At 39.8% G+C, this 16,843-nt stretch overlaps 1 protein-coding gene across 2 annotated transcripts in view; it reads right to left on the minus strand.

Annotated features, from left to right (window-relative positions):
• IARS1 (isoleucyl-tRNA synthetase 1) overlaps positions 1-16,843 on the minus strand; it is a 112,320-nt gene that overhangs the window by 23,399 nt on the left and 72,078 nt on the right. For both annotated transcript variants that reach the window (XM_040592501.1, XM_040592502.1), the window contains exons 20-26: positions 16,284-16,431; positions 13,422-13,542; positions 8,946-9,037; positions 8,503-8,580; positions 7,892-8,013; positions 4,610-4,712; positions 4,301-4,384 (exon numbers count right to left, since the gene is read on the minus strand). In XM_040592501.1, the coding sequence (XP_040448435.1) occupies positions 4,301-4,384; positions 4,610-4,712; positions 7,892-8,013; positions 8,503-8,580; positions 8,946-9,037; positions 13,422-13,542; positions 16,284-16,431 (748 nt within the window). The remainder of the gene's footprint in view (positions 1-4,300; positions 4,385-4,609; positions 4,713-7,891; positions 8,014-8,502; positions 8,581-8,945; positions 9,038-13,421; positions 13,543-16,283; positions 16,432-16,843) is intronic.

Here is a 16,843-nt window from a genome sequence, read left to right on the forward strand (position 1 = left end):
ATTTGCTGTGTTCTGATGCGGAGAGAGTAAGACCACAGATCAAGGACGACGGCTACTTCTGAAAAGGCGATGAATGAAACTTTCCAAGTATTGCCAAGCGTATTTTTCAAACTTTAGCCAGCAACTGCATGAAATTAAATGGTGTCTTTTTTCTTACAACTTACCTCTAGCACCTGCAAATTTACTAGAAACACACTTCTGGCAGCAACTAAAGGTTCTAAAGCTCTGAAGATGTAGGAAGTTGAACAAAGCTGCAAACACAGCCCCAGTGATACTACCCAGTCCCAGTCTGCCTGTACCCACTGACCTCTTCAGCTCCGAACCACCCTAGTAAACAACTAGATTGATTGCTATGTAATACACTGAAACACATACTAAGCTTCAGCATCAGCTTGTTGAATTTTAAGATACATAATAAAAATATGACAACAGACAATATTTTCTATTTGTGCTTCCATAAAAATATTTGAGTTTGCTGTAACTCATCTCCCTGTAAGACACGCCTTAACTTTGTCTGCAGTAGCAAATGAATAGAAATTATAACATACCTATGCACAATCTGATTGTGTAACAATTTATCAAATTGTTAGGTTCCTTTATTACCTTTTGCTGATGTAGAAGCTGACAGCAAATTTTGTCATCTATCTTTTTGGAAATAATTTAATCTCCCTTAAAACTGGATTATGTAAAGTCCACAAATCCAGTTTTCAGATCAAGAAAGTGTGATAAGACATTAACCTAAATTTCACAGCATTCGGCTATTGAAAAGATCCAGGTATTGAAACGATTAACAGTAATAGCAATCCTGAATTGAAGCATCGTAACTGGCAAATCTAAGAGAAATAACCAATTAGTTAACATGACTGAAAAGCCTTACAATCCGACTTACAAATCAACTAAGATTTTTTAAAGTTCTCTTAGTGCTCAATTCTTAGGAATCTGAAGTCCCACAGTAACTAAAAGCAAGAAGCATACAACACTGATGTAGAAGTCCCATGCACTGGGCCATGACCATGCTTAAGCTGCCCCCAGCAAAAGTTTTCGGAGCCTTCCTCAGATGTATATTTAGGACTGGGAAAAAGGATGGAGTAGTATATAATTAAATAAGGGAGGTCCTACACCGCTTTGGTCACCTCTCGAATTCTTTGACTGACATGGCTGTTCTCACCAGCACAAGTGAGGTGGGTTGATCTTGCTCGGGCAGATGCAGGTTTTTGTTCCCTTTGTCAAGGCAAAGCAGCTGTGTTGACAACGACAACTTGAATTAATAAAGTTCCGATACATTTTAAGCATGCGACTAGATCTTCTGTTACAGAACCCTCTGAAGACACCTTATCAAATGGAAGAAAGAATCCTTACCCTACCAAGGACAGGCAAAGGGAAAAAAAATCCTTTGATAGTGAACTGCCAGCGGTTACTATAATAGAAAAAGAACTTCAGTCTCCCTTATCTGTAAAGACCTGTTTCACCGGCTTTAGAAAAAGCAAGAGACTACAAACACTTAAGGAAAAAAAAAAAATCTATTAAATTGAAAGCATCATAACGTCATGCTTCATGTAATACCAGCATGTGTTAATAAAGCCATTGGAAATGACTCTGTCACGAACATACATAAACTGATCTAGGAAATGACAGATTCTGACAAATCAAAGATGATGGGAAGGTCAAAGGTCAATTATTAGTAGAAATACATTTTATTTAATAATCCAGAGACCATTAAAGAGAAACACAACCTAAAGACACATCCCTAAACCCACCAGTCCTTTATTATATTAGCACTTTAGAAGTGCAGAGGTCCTAAGGTGACACAGCATGGAAAGCATTTCCTGAAGACAGAAACAGGGCAGCAAGTTCCTCTGCAGTGTCAGAGCCAAAGCTTCAGTGCCGGGGGTGGAGCTGAAGGAAAGGAGCCACCCTGAACTGCAGAGCATCCCTACACTTCCCACCTGATCACTCTACTTGAACACGTAGCAGCTGCACGCTAATATGACAGTAGCTGGGAAGTATGCTGGGGGTAGACCAGACAGAATTAAGTTGCAGCACTAATCTGTTCTTAGCATATATGCTACAAGCACCTAAAATACAGGAAGGGAGCAGACTTCAAGGAAAATGAAAAGTATGTTCTACGGCTCACCTTTCCAGATGCGGAATTATCAGGGGAAGGAAGGAAAGGAAGTCTTTCATAAACGGTTCAGATGTACAACTGCATTGCTGTTCAATTGGGTTTTTTTCTTCTAGTTTTTGCTCATTTAAAGAGAGATTGTTTCAAACAGGAAGATTTGAGAGGGCAAGACATGAGATAGCTAAGCTTGCACTGCACAGGCAATCAGAAATTGTATTAACACTTGTACATGAAATCTCTTCTAACAGTTAAGCTGCTGATATTTTGAGGGAGTGGTTAGTTTTTGTACTACATGGTACTTAACTTCCCTAACAAGGACCTTGCACTGAGGCTAGCATCCCTTCCTCAAACATTTTTATCAGGAGGCCTTGAAGGGCAAAGCCCATCTGAACAATTACCTCAGCGGTTTTGTTTTGCAAGACCACTCCTTCAGTTCTCATCCGAGAGAAAAGCTGGCATGTATTCTGCCCCACTGCATTAAGAGCCACACACAAATGCGATGAGATTGCATAAGGGAAAGACTGAACTGACAAATAATACACCGAAATTATTGTCACAAAGTAATCCCCAATTTATATTCAAGTCTAATGCATGCATTCTGCCCAACATCAACCTCAAATCAGCTCCTTTAGGAGTCTGCTTTCTTAGCAAAGAGCTGCTGTTCAAAATGCAATTCTTTCCTCCCCAGAACACACACAGTTACAAAGACGAAGTCTTGGCTTATCTCCCCGAGGAACAGAATGAAACACCTGGGTGAAGAGTGATCATCTCTATCGATGAGCAACTACTGCAGGAAGAAATTCAGACTGCTCAGAAAGAACAGCATTGCTAAACCAGTCTGCCCCCTTCCCTCGCTGCCTTCCAGAGCGGTTCTGAAAGGCCTCCAGTCCTACAACGGGGATGATATTACTCTTAACTCCCCATTCAGAGAAGCAATTATAAAGCCCCTAGGCTCTAACGCTGAGAAGTTACACACAGTATAGCTCATATCAAATGCACGATCATGACAGATCTACTGTTCGAGAACCACTGGTTTGCAAGATATTTTGAAGGCCCCAACCCCTAGAAAAAAGTCCAAAGACATACTGGTGTAGAGGCTTCCCCCCCTGCTTTTCTTCTTGGATAAAAAGACTGCAGCTCATTGGAATTCAGCACTGTAGCTGAAATACTCTTCCTTCTCACTATTTCCTCTGATTTCTCTTGTGCATCATAGATGTGAAAGAAGATGCACATGAAGTCTATTTGTAATAAAATTTAATAGAACATAAAGACTAAAAAAAGCCTGCTCTACTAACAGATTTTTAAGCAATCAAGCTTTTTTTTAAGCTTTGTGCTTTCACTACAACTTCTGAAATGCAGTATGGAAGTTTAGAAGTTATTTATAGGCTTATACTATAAACAAAAATAAAGTTTATTTGCAAACAAACTCCTTTTTCATTTCACTTCTTAAAATACTATGGATTTTTACATGACTGACTAAAAGCAGAAAGTGCAGCCCGTTTCAGGATGTTAAGCTCAAAAAACCAAGAAGAGTTACTTTTCTTTTGAATGATAGAGCCTTTATCCAAATATTTATAAGTAGGGCAGGCTGCATTTCTCTAATGGACATACACTAAAGGAGTAATGCAGTGGCATATGGGAGCAGATGAGTGTAAGAAATTGTACAGCCTAACATCTCGGTTATTTGACATTTTATTTCCTAAACACCACCCTACAAAAATCTTGACTGATCCCCTATTCTCCCTCACATGGAACTCCTTCTCTCCATCAACCCTTCTACTTACTGTCAAACTGATTTTTATGTCCTTTAACTGAAGGAGATCACAAATTTTGCAATCCATCTCTGACAACATGTAGCTGACTACAGTCTTATTTTAATTTAGAAAACGTTTTTTTCTTTTCACTGATCAAGAAAATCAACATTTCTATTGGCCTCTTAGCCCTTTGTGATCAGTTTGAGTAATTCAAATTTCTCAAGACTACAGCTAAGGATCATCACCCATTCACCTTCATATCTGTACACAGTACTCACTGATACCTGCTTTCATTACAATTTTCTTTTACATTAATTTTACCTAGTGAGTTATTAATATCATCAACAGGGAAGGTTACGGTTTTGTTTATTTGGGTAACTGACACACACAATCCATTTAAGCATCATGTTCATGATGTTCTTACCTCAAGTACGTATTTCTCTAAAGATCTGACATTTTCCAGAGCTTCTGGATCCTGATGGATAACAACTACTTCTTTCAAAGGATACTGGGGAGAAGGAAAAAAAAAAAAAAAAAAAAAAAGACAGAAACTTTTGTTCTTCCAACTGAAAATAAAGAACTTCAACAATAAATTACTTCAAATGATAAATAATAATTTCTGAACTCTGTATGTTATTCCAAAACAATTATTAAGTCTTCCAAGGCTTATCCCAGAGTTACAAAGCTATCGCACATTCCCAAGGTATTGTTAAGAGACGTTAAGAGTTCTGACCTTGACCGGAATGGTTTTTCTGTCTCTGATTACTCGTCCAAGCTCAATAACAGACTGCAAACAAGAAACGGCATTTTCAATTTTTTTGTCGATGAGATCCTCCCTAGATTAAAAAGGAAATATTACATTGCTTCATTTTCAGTGTACCCGAGTCGACTGAAAGCATTTTACCCTCTTCTCAGAAATTTCCTGCAAAGACTTAGTTAAGCCCTGTTTGGGGCAGTTTGAAAAATTAATGAACAGTTTCATTCTTCTCTCTTCATAGAGAAGATGATGAGAAAATAACTTGCTTAAAAAAAAACACCACCAGAGCTATTTTTATATCTTCTTTTGTTAGCACCTCTCAAAAGATGGAGATGATAAGAGTCATACTACATATTCTATTAATATCCAATAAAAAGATTTACATTAATAGTATCATAAGATGATGCAAAAGGGTATTATAAATAGGATACTTATAATGACAATGAAATACCTATAATGCAACCAACCCACTGGATCTCAATTTATAATCTTTTTCAGAAATTCTAAATATTGTAGCTTGATGCTTTAGACAGTCTTGTCATCTTTCCTGGCTTCATCATTTTAACACCTTCCATTTTGAGGCAAGGCAGGGCTTGGGGTTTGGGTATTTTTTGCCCTTTGGGGGGAGTAGGGCTGTTTGGGGTTGGTGGTGGTTGTTTTGGGGTTTTTTTTGTTGGTTTTTTTTTTTTTTTTTTGAGTAAGCTGACATTCAGATCTTGTTTCAAATGTACTAGCAGCCAACAGTTCCAAGAATGTGGTTTTCTTGATTACTTGAGTTGCTGCATCACTTGAGCAGCTCCTTTAAAACCATGCAAGCGTCATATCAATACCAGAGCCACTGGTTCAAAGGACAGTTGTGAATAAAATTAATGAAGGTGATGAAGGTGCCTGCTGTAATATAAGTAGTGAAAGTCCTGGGACGAAAACCATGCATAAAAAATGGATCATTCACAAAAAGAGAACAGGTAGAGCAAAACCTACAACTGAAATATCCCCATCTTCTGCATCAGGGCTTTGATTAGGATGTTACTATCTATTTTGAAGCTTTTGTTCTTCCAAAAGCCAGTTTTTCAAGATGCTCTTCCACAAACCAGGGAAGTGTGTAAATTGCGAGACAGGAGATGTTGCTCCCAGAAAGATTCATGTAGCACAGTGTGGCAGTATGTCAGTATTACTTGCCATTACTTAACCATGTTGTGGAGCCACAAAATGAGAACAGCTTTCAAAGGCTGCATGCACATCCACAAAATTCCATGCAACCAATCTGTTCAGACATTAAGCGACCAAGTAATACCTCAGTGGGGTTTGTAACACAGGTTTTGAGTCAAGTTCAGCTGTGAAACTGGCCAAGTCCCTTAGCTTTAGCTGTGCACACCAACAATATTGTTAAAGTAGTATTTTCTGTAACTGCATCAAAAAAGTCTCATCATTAACTCACAATATTACCCTTATGCAGTCATCGGGAAACTAAGAAAAATGCAGTGATGTGCTTAGCAACTCAGGGTGAAACTCTAAAACTTCAACAATTTAGCTCTGAAAACGTGCCTTTTTATCTGACAAAGGGAACAACTGAAACATAGGGGATCCAGTAAATTACACGAACTACTAACAGACAAAAATCCAAAGAAAGTACAAGACAAGAAGGAAAGGTGTGCAAGCCGCTCAAATACAACCTGTGTTCACATGACGCAGCAGCAAGTCAGCTAGCACTACCAGGAATAAAAAAGTGACTAAGCCACTTTTAAATACTCAGGCTAAGCCCATGCCTTAACTGAGTTCATGCAAATAGTTGCCTATCCTTCCATTACTCCATTCTACAGGAGCTCAAAACCACCTCTGATAGCTCACCGATGAGGTTTGCCTTCTTTGATTACATATTCTTTATAGCACTTTCCCAGGAAACAGAAATCAGCACTATCATTATGTCAATCTCAAACTCCCTGCTGCAGTAACTGTCACTATTACAGCTATCAGAAAGAACATACAACTTCCTCAAAGGATAGAGTATCCAGAAAAGAAACACCATTACTAGAAAGTTTAAAGTTTTAAATGAACATGTAAAGTATCCAGGGCAGCTCCCTTGTCCTTGGGGGGTTTGCAGCTGAGCTGCAACGCGCAAGGGAAGCGTGCTGCTCCTGCGTTCTTTAGCTGACAGCAGGCTGCCACGCAGGCACCAACTTAATCCACTAACGGAGCACCGAGGCACCAGTGAGCAACCAATTACTGTAATACTAGTGTCTCCCTAGTCCAGATAAAAAAAAACCAACCAAACACCCAAAAAAGCAAACACACACACCCCCCAAAACCCAACCCAACCCAAACCAGCTGCAGCTGTCGAGTTGTACCTGTGCTGAGTTGATACTATAGATAACCTTGGGCATGCGTCCAGTACAACCATCGTGGAGCCAAACCCTTTTGAGACACGCTGGCACTTACAAAAAAACCTCACCCATCAGCATCCAAAGAAATGATCTGTCTGGAAAACTCTCTCTCACACAATGTATCTATCCTCTTACAAGGAAGTGGAAATCTCTGGACAATGGTCTGAGTTCTTGATCGGAAGCCAGAAGAACTCACTCTGCTGGCTCTCTCTGTGGTCCACACAAAACAATAATTCCAATCCATATGGGATCTGGCATCAGCAGTCACTAAGAAAGGCCTAGAGGCGGGGGGACGCATATGTTCTTGCAAATGCAGGGCCCACAAGGAAGTTTTATAAGCCTTTTGGGCCCTTCATAGGCAGGCATTGTAGCTTCCAGTCAGCACACGTTTTTAAGAGTAAGAGGATATTCCCTGCCCAACATAAGAAGAAAGCACTGTGAGCTGGGAACATACATTCCTCCGAATTGTTTTCTTCCCATCTACAATCCTTTAACCTACCACAAGCCTACTGCCTAAACGTGGAGGGAAAACAAAATTTCCAGCCAACATTGAGTGGGGTGTGAAATGTACCGCTAATGAAATGTTCTCCTACAGCAAAGAGACTAACATTAAATCAGAGCTTAATCAAAACCTCAACATTTTTTGCTTATAGAAAAGAATGTGTTAACTATCATCCTAAAATCCTTCCTGAGGCAAAAGACTACTCATATTATTAAAGCAGCTTGTTTTAAAACAGTTTTAAACACAAGTAAGCAAAGGAGCACTGTGCTGCAAAAAGCAAAGGAAAAAAAAACCCAAAAAACCCACCAAAAAAACACAACAAACAAAAAACCCACCAAAGCAAACCCCCATTTTGCCACATCACAGCCGTCTCACCTCACTTGGGGAAGCATGAGGTAGTGGATGCTCTCAGTATTCTTTTCCTGAACCGAGGCTGGATCAATAAGTGTTTTCAGATTCTGGTACATCAGCTCAGTGATAAATGGAGTATATGGTGCCTGTAATGTTGCATTCAATCATAATCTTTTCTTTATCGTTTGTGCATTAGGAATCACTAATACTTATGAATCACATAAGGACAGTTCAGCAAAACCAATGCTTACACAGTGTCTTGAATGCAGAACCGTGATGTTACTCAAAACACAGACTGAAATTAGTGACAACTTTGCTACTACTAATTCACCTCCTTCCTAGTATTTACATGTTACTTCTGGGCATCAGATAAGAAAATCATAATGCCTCTTTATCACAGTCAAGTGATACTCACCTTCTTTATAGTACCATGGGGCAGATAAAAGGTGGGGTGGAAAATGAACTGTGCTACACAAATCAGTAACAACCTGGGGTTTCTCCCTGTGTATTCAGTCTCTGTACCCATGGTTTCTATGGTCAACTTAGACACAAAGATGCATGTTTTTAGATTAACTACATTAAAAATGTCAAATAGTTTTAGTAATATCAGTTATAGTAGGCTGTAATTCCCTTACCATAAGTCTGCACATGGAGAACAAGACACTAAACAAGGTTTCCAAGGCCATAATGCAGTCTTCAGTCCCATTCTCACCCTATTTGGGGAATTCACCAAGAAAAAAAAAGAAAAAAACACACACACACACCTGCAATTTTAGGATCAGTAACTGCACTTCAATAAACTCCAAAAATTTCCCAGGTTAATGCAATAAACTGGTTTCCCAAACTGAATTAATTTTGCTCAACCCCATCCAGTGAGAGAAACAGAATTACTGAACAATTTTTTTGGTTCTCCCCATAAAAAGAAAAAAAATGTTAACTTTTCATTCCCATTATCACATACGAACTGATATAATTTAAAATGCAGCATAAAGATTGTGTGTAACACCACGAAGCAGTAAATTAGCATTGACCGCTGGGGTTTTGTTTACGGTACAAGACTGCGGAAGTCGATCCCTACCTTCAGTCTCCTGCGATTCATTCTAACGTACCAATTGGTCAGAACATCAACGAACTTCACTAATCGAGGGACCACGGTGTACAGCCTGTAAGCTAGAAGGAAAGTGTTTACACTAGTTAATACCTGCCTACTGCATCAAGCTTCTCATTTCAAGAAACACAGTATCATTTGTAGCTCTGGTTTTAAACATAAAACTGGAGCAGAAGCACATACATTAGTAAGCTCAAAAAAGTGACTAGACATACTATTATGTTAAAACCATATTGTGAAATTGTACATCATCAATTCTCATGCTTCAAGACAAACACATCTACCACCAAACTGCTTCCCTAATCCTACACAAACACGCATTATGGAAGCCTTATGCTTTTATCTGACTTGTAAAGAGGACAGTGGATAAGAGACTATTAATCGCAAAGGATTTCGCAAATCCTAGATTTGCACATGCTGTAAATACAGCCAAGTCACTAGAAGTTTAACAGAAATTATTGTAGAATCATACAATAAAATTTTATCAATGACTGCCAACATTTTTTTTCTTAGCCACTTTTAAAATGAGACACCTACTTTCAATCAGTTCTCCTGAAAAAGATAATAAAAATTTGCAATTAAGTAACACAGGAGGCTAAAAGAATGTAAAGTAACAGCAAGCCTGATGAGGTAAGATAAATATAGCTGTATTTCAAGTTCTGTGTAACTTAAAAGCATGGAGGACTGCCAATGCAAAAAAGGAGGTCACCACAAGCATCACTATGCAACCAGGAAAAATTTCAGTTGTTTGTCAGAGAACTGGTGGGGTGGGGATGGAACTTAAACAGGACTTGGTTTTCTAAGGAAAACCTTGTATACAACTTCCTTAAAAGCAAAAAGCTTTTTGATCTCTATGCTAAAACAGTTTCATTAATCAAGCAGCTACTGAATAAAAAGGATCTTTGCTTTAAAGCTCCGCTACGGCTTTCACTGCATTTTCTAAAACAGAAGTGTTTTTAAAGGCAGAGTACTGGTATTTAAAGCTAAAAAGGAAGAGCTCAGAAGATTCAGGCCATGGTGAGGAAGACCTTATTTACGTGGGAATTTGTATTCCTAAAAAATCCGCAGGGCACTTCTAGCTATGCATTATCTAGTTAGGAGACTGGTTAAAAACAAAAAGCTCCAAAAATCCACCCTTCAGGATAGTAGATGTTTAACAAGAGTTTTCAAGTTAGCCTGGAAACAGGCATTTCTCTCCTCAACAGCTGTAATGCCAGTTCATTAACCAAATCGTGAAATCTTACTTTTTCATGACTCAAGAAAAAGGCATGCATGGGCATGAACACGTGCGCACACACACAGAGGCTTCTTTCCATTTCAGTCCTCAGAAGAAAAGTTGTTTTGTAAAATAATTGCTTCTATTGGGCACTTATTCAACAGTAAGCCTTGTTAGGCTTTTTTTTTCCCTACTTAAAAACATTTTAATCCCCCTTAAAACACAAAGCATTGTTTGCCCTACTGCCTTCCACAATACCTTCCCAATATCTTACTACTTGCCCAATTTGTCAAAGGGCCCAAATACCAGAATTTTTCATCATAAAATATGAGGTTTAGTGGGGAAACTACGCCACTATTCCATAGGAAATAACTGATTTGTGTAAGTGTTGCTATCAAAGCAAACTAAGCTGGCCACACCAGCGGCTGCTGCAGCGGCTACACGCAGTGCTCCTGAAGGCACCACGTCTGCAGCTCCGGCTTGGGGCACACGTTAAACCACAGACAACACACAGCAGCAACAACCCTCTTACACACACACACGCATGGTGTCATGTCATGGCAATACTTTTGCCAATTTGCCATGAATAACTGAAACGATGCTGCTTTCCGACAGGTAGCGTCTCCTTTCCTCCGAACGGTTACGTTCTAGGAAGCCAGCAGCTCTCCACCAAGCCAGGGCTAGCACAGGATTGCTAAACCTTCCCGACGTCTCTCCTGGGCTCTCCAAAGCATCCCAAAGCTGGAGCATGCCTGGAGGTTATGTTCCCCGCCACCACCCTCAGGCTGTTCAAGTGAGGTCAATACCGAAGTGGCAGGGACTCTGTTACGGCTGAAATACTGCTGGCTACTCAAGCCACCAGTAGAAACTGGGGCAGAATTAACATCACTTTCACTTCACAGAAACATTTTTCTAGAGGCCGGTGATCAGTGTCAAATGTAGCTCCATGACAGAACATGCTTGGGAAGAACCGAAGCTCATTGCACCATGTTTCTGGTCAGCGGTGTCCCCTTGCCGTTCTGCACCAAGCCCGGACGTCCTCACACAGGATCACGCGCACAGCAGCAGGACCAGCCGTTGGCACCGACCATTTCTTTGGCAGATGGTGCCCAAACGCCACCTCAGCACCACTGCCTCAGCTACGCTCTACACACAGCAGAGGCACGGGGGGCTTCATACACCTTGTGGTAACAGAGCTGTACGGCACTAGCTGGCGAATGCCATCAGTTGTAATTGCTCACATCATGCCACCTCCACAACAGCTTCTGTATTTATTATTTTTTCATTATTATTATTTTGGGTTCTAAAATGAGGCTTGTATTGTGTATTTATCTCCTTTAACATCTGAGGTTATCAGTCACCATTATAATCTTCCCTTGCCTCTTCCTGACTTTTTTCCCAATTCAAGTCATATGAAGTAGAAAACTTTTCAAAAAAATCCAAACAAGTTTTTTTAAAAAAAAAAAAAAATTTGCACATGAGCATCATGTTGCAGTACACATTTACTGCGTCTCATTATCATCTGACTGAATTCAGAGTTTATGCAGAAAAATAAATGGGAAAATCATATTTATTAATCCCTTCCAAGTGAAATGTGTCGCTCATTTGATGAGCACATCGCACTACGTTCATCTAACACACAACAATAGGATTTAACACCAACACTACGGTCTTGAAAGTCTTTACATTGTCATTTTCCAGCAGGAATTTTCTTCTCCTGCTTGAAGGGAGCTTCTTGCTTTGTAAAGATGTCAGCTGACGCATCCCTTTTTATTAGCTTCATCTTCCTCTTAGAAACCCAGAGCAGTGAATTCAAGTTTCTGCCCCCACGCTCATCTTCCTACAAACACTATTTCTGTTTAAACCATGCACCAATCCAAGATCTCAGGTACAAATTCACAAATTAATTTTCCACTGTCCCTCGATGTATTTTCCTCTTTACCGTGCAGCAGGTATACTTATATAGGCTCTGTATATTTCTGTTTGGCAACACACAAAACTGAACACACACCACCACCAAATTTCAAGGACAAAGCTTCTATGAAGAAGCCACATTTGTGTGAACAGACAGCTTTTGTCATACTCCCAGTTTTGGTAGCTTGAGGACTCTTTCTTCCTTTAATGAAATGTTCTTAGATGACCTCACCTGAATTTTGTTATTACCAAAATTACTGCTTTATCTACTGTAGCAAGATAAATTCATCTAACTGGCCTTGGTGGGAGTGAACATCACGCCAGTCTAAGAGAGGGGAATATCAGAGATGACTGAAGCAGGGGAGGACTGTCCTGTGTCCTCAAACTCAGATCTGGCATTTAGCCGTTTCTTCATTACCTATTACCCCACAAATACCTTCCTTCCCTAGGCCCAAGCGCATTTGCAGATGGCTTCTAAAAACTCCTCCAAGGGCAACTTCAGATCACAGGCACGTGGGGAGTTGTTTATTCATGAACAGGAACTACAGTGGCAAAAGCCACCTTTTTTAAGGGTACTAGAAACCTAGATACTAAAAGGCACCAAAACCTCTTCAAATCCTGTTGTGACTTTACCCGCAAGTTTGCAAGCTTACTGGATCAGACCAACTACTTCCGAGGACACTGGTGGCACTTTCTCCTTACAACTGATAATGTCTTATTATAACGTGGGATGGCATGGGAGAATGAAAAAAGACAACATGCAGGAAGAAAAACAAGGAGAGGGTCTTCTTACAGCTGCGCAATATCCTAATCTTATGCCATCCCTCTGCGCACACTCCCAGCGTGATTAGAGAAACCTTCTCCATGGAACTATGCAGGGGAAAATGTATCCCTCGTGCTCACATACCTCTCAAAATTATTTAGCTAACTTGAGCAGCGTCCATTTTACCCTTTTTCTAGAGCTTCCCCAAATTATATTTGCCTTCCTTTTCACTGCTGTCCTTTAGTTATTACTACAGTATTATTAATCACTCCAAGCAGTGCAGAAGATGTTATTACAGCAACAGGCTGTATCACTGAGCTCATAGCATTAGCCGAGACAAGAAGAGCCTTATCAGGTTTTGAAATCTCATGAACAAGCACAGCAAAGTCTGCATTAACACCCATGAAAGCAGCATTCCGTGTATGATGGTAGCTGGTTAAAGATTTCCTTCCTTTTATCTGAACTGCAAGTCTCACGCGGACTCTGGGAATCTCTGGGTGAAGCGGCTAGCTCTCTAATCTGAGGTTAAACCCCCGCCCCGCCACACGCATACCTGCCATTTCAGCTTTGAAGAACTGAATGAGCGACTGGGTGAAAGAAAGAATCCATTTATCCATGATGTTATTGCTCTCCTTAACTGTGTTCTCATTGTAGAGGAATTCTCTTCCCTCATCCTACCGTTAACACAAAAACACAAAACACATTTTCAGGTCATAAGGGGTATACGTTCAAACCTCTGTATCGAACCACCTGTCAGCCACCAATAATGCGCCACCGTCACTGGGTTATGCTGGTTTCCTAAGAAAGAGCATTAAATTCCAGACACATGTAAGAGGAGTAGCTGAGGAAAACCTGGCTCCCACTGCTGCTATCTCACCACATCACACCTTCAGCTACAAAGGAGGCCAGCTCTTCACCCAGGCAAAAGGCAGCACTGCACGCCATGGCACGCAGCCGCTCTGCCCCTGCTGCAGCGTACGCCAGAACTTCCAGACACAGGGGAGGACTCTGGAATTTGCATAACTTTCATCTATGATGATGAACTCGATTTGGGGTAAGGGCAAATAAACAATATAATTGCTTTTTAAGAGCATGTGACAATTTCAACAGATTGGAACAGAGAAGAACATGATAACCTGGAAAAAAAAAAAAAGAAAAAAAAGAGGTGGACACCCTTGTTGGTGCCTACAGTCTGACTCCTTTCCATGTGAGCATTTTTAGGACTGACAGAAAACAGCGGCTTGGTTTTGGTTGGTTGTGGTTTTTTCCCAGATTTACAAACTATATTTAACATCTGGTTTTAAGAGTCTTTGGACCTTCCGTTCCCTTGGGATCTAGATGAAAAAAATCTGTTTGCGTTATTCAACCCAGAAATTATGCATCCACTTACACAGTACAAAAGGAGAAGATTTTCAGGCAAGAAATGCATCTGCTCATGCAGAAGTGCAGCAATCCCAGTGTGAGGTCAGCAATCATTTAACCAACTACAATTACTGTGGTAATTACAGTAAGCATAAAATTGTTAAGACTGCATCCAGGACACTGGGACTGTAGTTCCTCTCTTGCAGGAGGCAGAATACAATGAAGTTGTTTAAACCTGCGCATGAAATCTAATTTAAGCACCATCTCCTCTAATAGCACATTCTTTTGCCTAATATGATGCATAGGAAAGGTTTCACTATCTCTATGAAGAAAAATTACATCTGCTGAATTACTAAAACTATCTGCTTAAGCACTGGGATTTTCCACTGGGATCTTCCATCTCCAGTTTGGCTGACCTTGCAAGATCTAATGGGATTACAGCAAAAAGCTGCAAAGCAGACTTTAGATAATTCAAAGGTCAAACAGGAAAAACAAGTATATTTTTGGGGCAATGCGTTAAAGTCTGTCTGATGAATGCTGTCTAGGGATCCTAAGAAAGTATCTGCTAAATATTAGGATCTAGGAAGTTACTAGACTTTCTTCCCAAAAGGGGTTGTTGTAAAAACATAAGCCCATTTAAGTCAGCTATTTACTGCATTATTCACTGAAGTCAGCTTCCTTTATTGCTTCAAATGACAGCTCTTCACTGCGATTTAAGCTGCTACTGTAGTTTCATGTGTAGTACAAGGTTTGACCTTTTTTTGCTTAGTTCCCACTCTCCCATAAAACTTTGCACTAACAAGTGGCAAACTTCTAGCATTAATCTCAGCTGAAAGATTAAAACTGGTTTCAACAGAAACTATATAATATACACATAAAATCTTTAATTTAAATAAAAAAATTACCATAAGAAATTTTAATCTTGCTTTTATTCTGTAAGTGTAGAAATTCATGTCACTCACGCAGCATTTTTTAGCAGGCTTCAAATGTAATCTACAAGTCTAAAGCATTATTGCTTTCATGATGATTTACCTTTCCATTCCTTTTTTTAAAAAAAAAAAAGTTGTATTTAAATTTAACTTTTAAAAAAAATGAACTGTCATGTTACAGAAGGCAATCTTCATGCTGTGGCTAATGTATTCAGTATTGAGTATTCCCAAGTTAAACACTTCTATGCAGGTTCATAATTAAAGTTCCAGTAAATGAGTTAGCTCAAGAAATTGTCACAGCAGCTGCTACTGAAAATAACTGTCTTTTCTTTACTTATTTGCAGTTCTATTTGTGCTAAATCTGTATGCTATTAAGCAAAGTTCTTGCTGCAGAGAAACTTGCAGTCCAGATGCTATTCTCCGACAGCATCCTTCCTGTGATGTAGCCAGGCATGGCTACATGACACAAGGTAACAGCAACAACCCAAAAAAAAAAACCAAATAGCAGCACTCAAAGCAGTATGAGTGACACCTACTGCCTCCAAGCTACTACACAAACACTGATAAGGCAATTACTAGGAAACCACCTAGGCTTAGTACGGCCACTTCAGAAGGATTTCCTCAAGCACATGTGGTATGTGGCTTATAACTGGTGTTCCCAGCAAGGTGACTAGCAGCAGAGAATTTCTTAGCTTTTATTAACCCCACAAATTAAGTCCCTATCTTGTTCTCTAATTTCAAGAGTATGAATGCAATAGCATCACATTTATCTGAAATAAAAGGGAATCAAGAGCACCCTAATCCAAGAAATGATAGCTGTTATGACCCGACAATCCTCCACCTTCCGCTCCTCCTGTCTATATAAGCTTGGTCAAGAAGAAAAAGATGCAGGGCGATTATAGCTTTGTAAAACAGGGTACGAACAGCAAACAACACCGAAATGAACAGCGAGTACATACAACCTGATCTAACTCTGAAGTCAGCCTTGCTTTGAGCAAGGAGGTAAAGATGAGATGACCTCCAGAGTCACAGTCTAAGTTTCTCTGCGATGCTAATTCACTCCACCAGTGGAAAAAGCACAAAGCCCCTTGCATTTTGCTCTTCCATGCTCGAGAGATCTGTACCTTATGTTGCAGGATCTGAATGTTCTGAACAAGAAAGCGATATGCATTGTACCAGGGCAGGAAGACATCCTTCAGTATATCCCTTACTCCTTCCTCCTTAAATCTCAGATTTTCTGCTCTTACCACAGGGGAATTGATCAGGTATAACCTGCAAAATAAGAACACCATAGTTCAAAGCTTAAAACTACATATGCTGGTAGAAACGCACTTAAACGTACAGTAAACCCTAGAGAGCTGCACAGCAGGAGAAAGATAGCCAAGGGAGCAGTTGCACACCAATGACGAAGGAAGACAGTATTGTAAGCACATAACATGTTGAACATACAACAACTTACTTCCTAGTGCTACAGGATTATTTTTAGGATACTGCACAGGGAATTTGAATAGAAATTTTCTTTTTTACTCTAGAAATTAACTGAAGTGATAGCACATGCTGAGATGCTATTGCAGTATAAAACAAGCAGTGGAGGCATGGAATTGGTGCTCATCTTTAGAATGGCACCTATTGTTTCGGCAATATTTTTAATTTCTTGACAATGACACAGTACTCTTCTACTCAG

The sequence above is a fragment of the Falco naumanni genome, chromosome 4 (assembly GCF_017639655.2).
Source record: "Falco naumanni isolate bFalNau1 chromosome 4, bFalNau1.pat, whole genome shotgun sequence".
Classification (NCBI taxonomy): Eukaryota; Metazoa; Chordata; class Aves; order Falconiformes; family Falconidae; genus Falco; species Falco naumanni.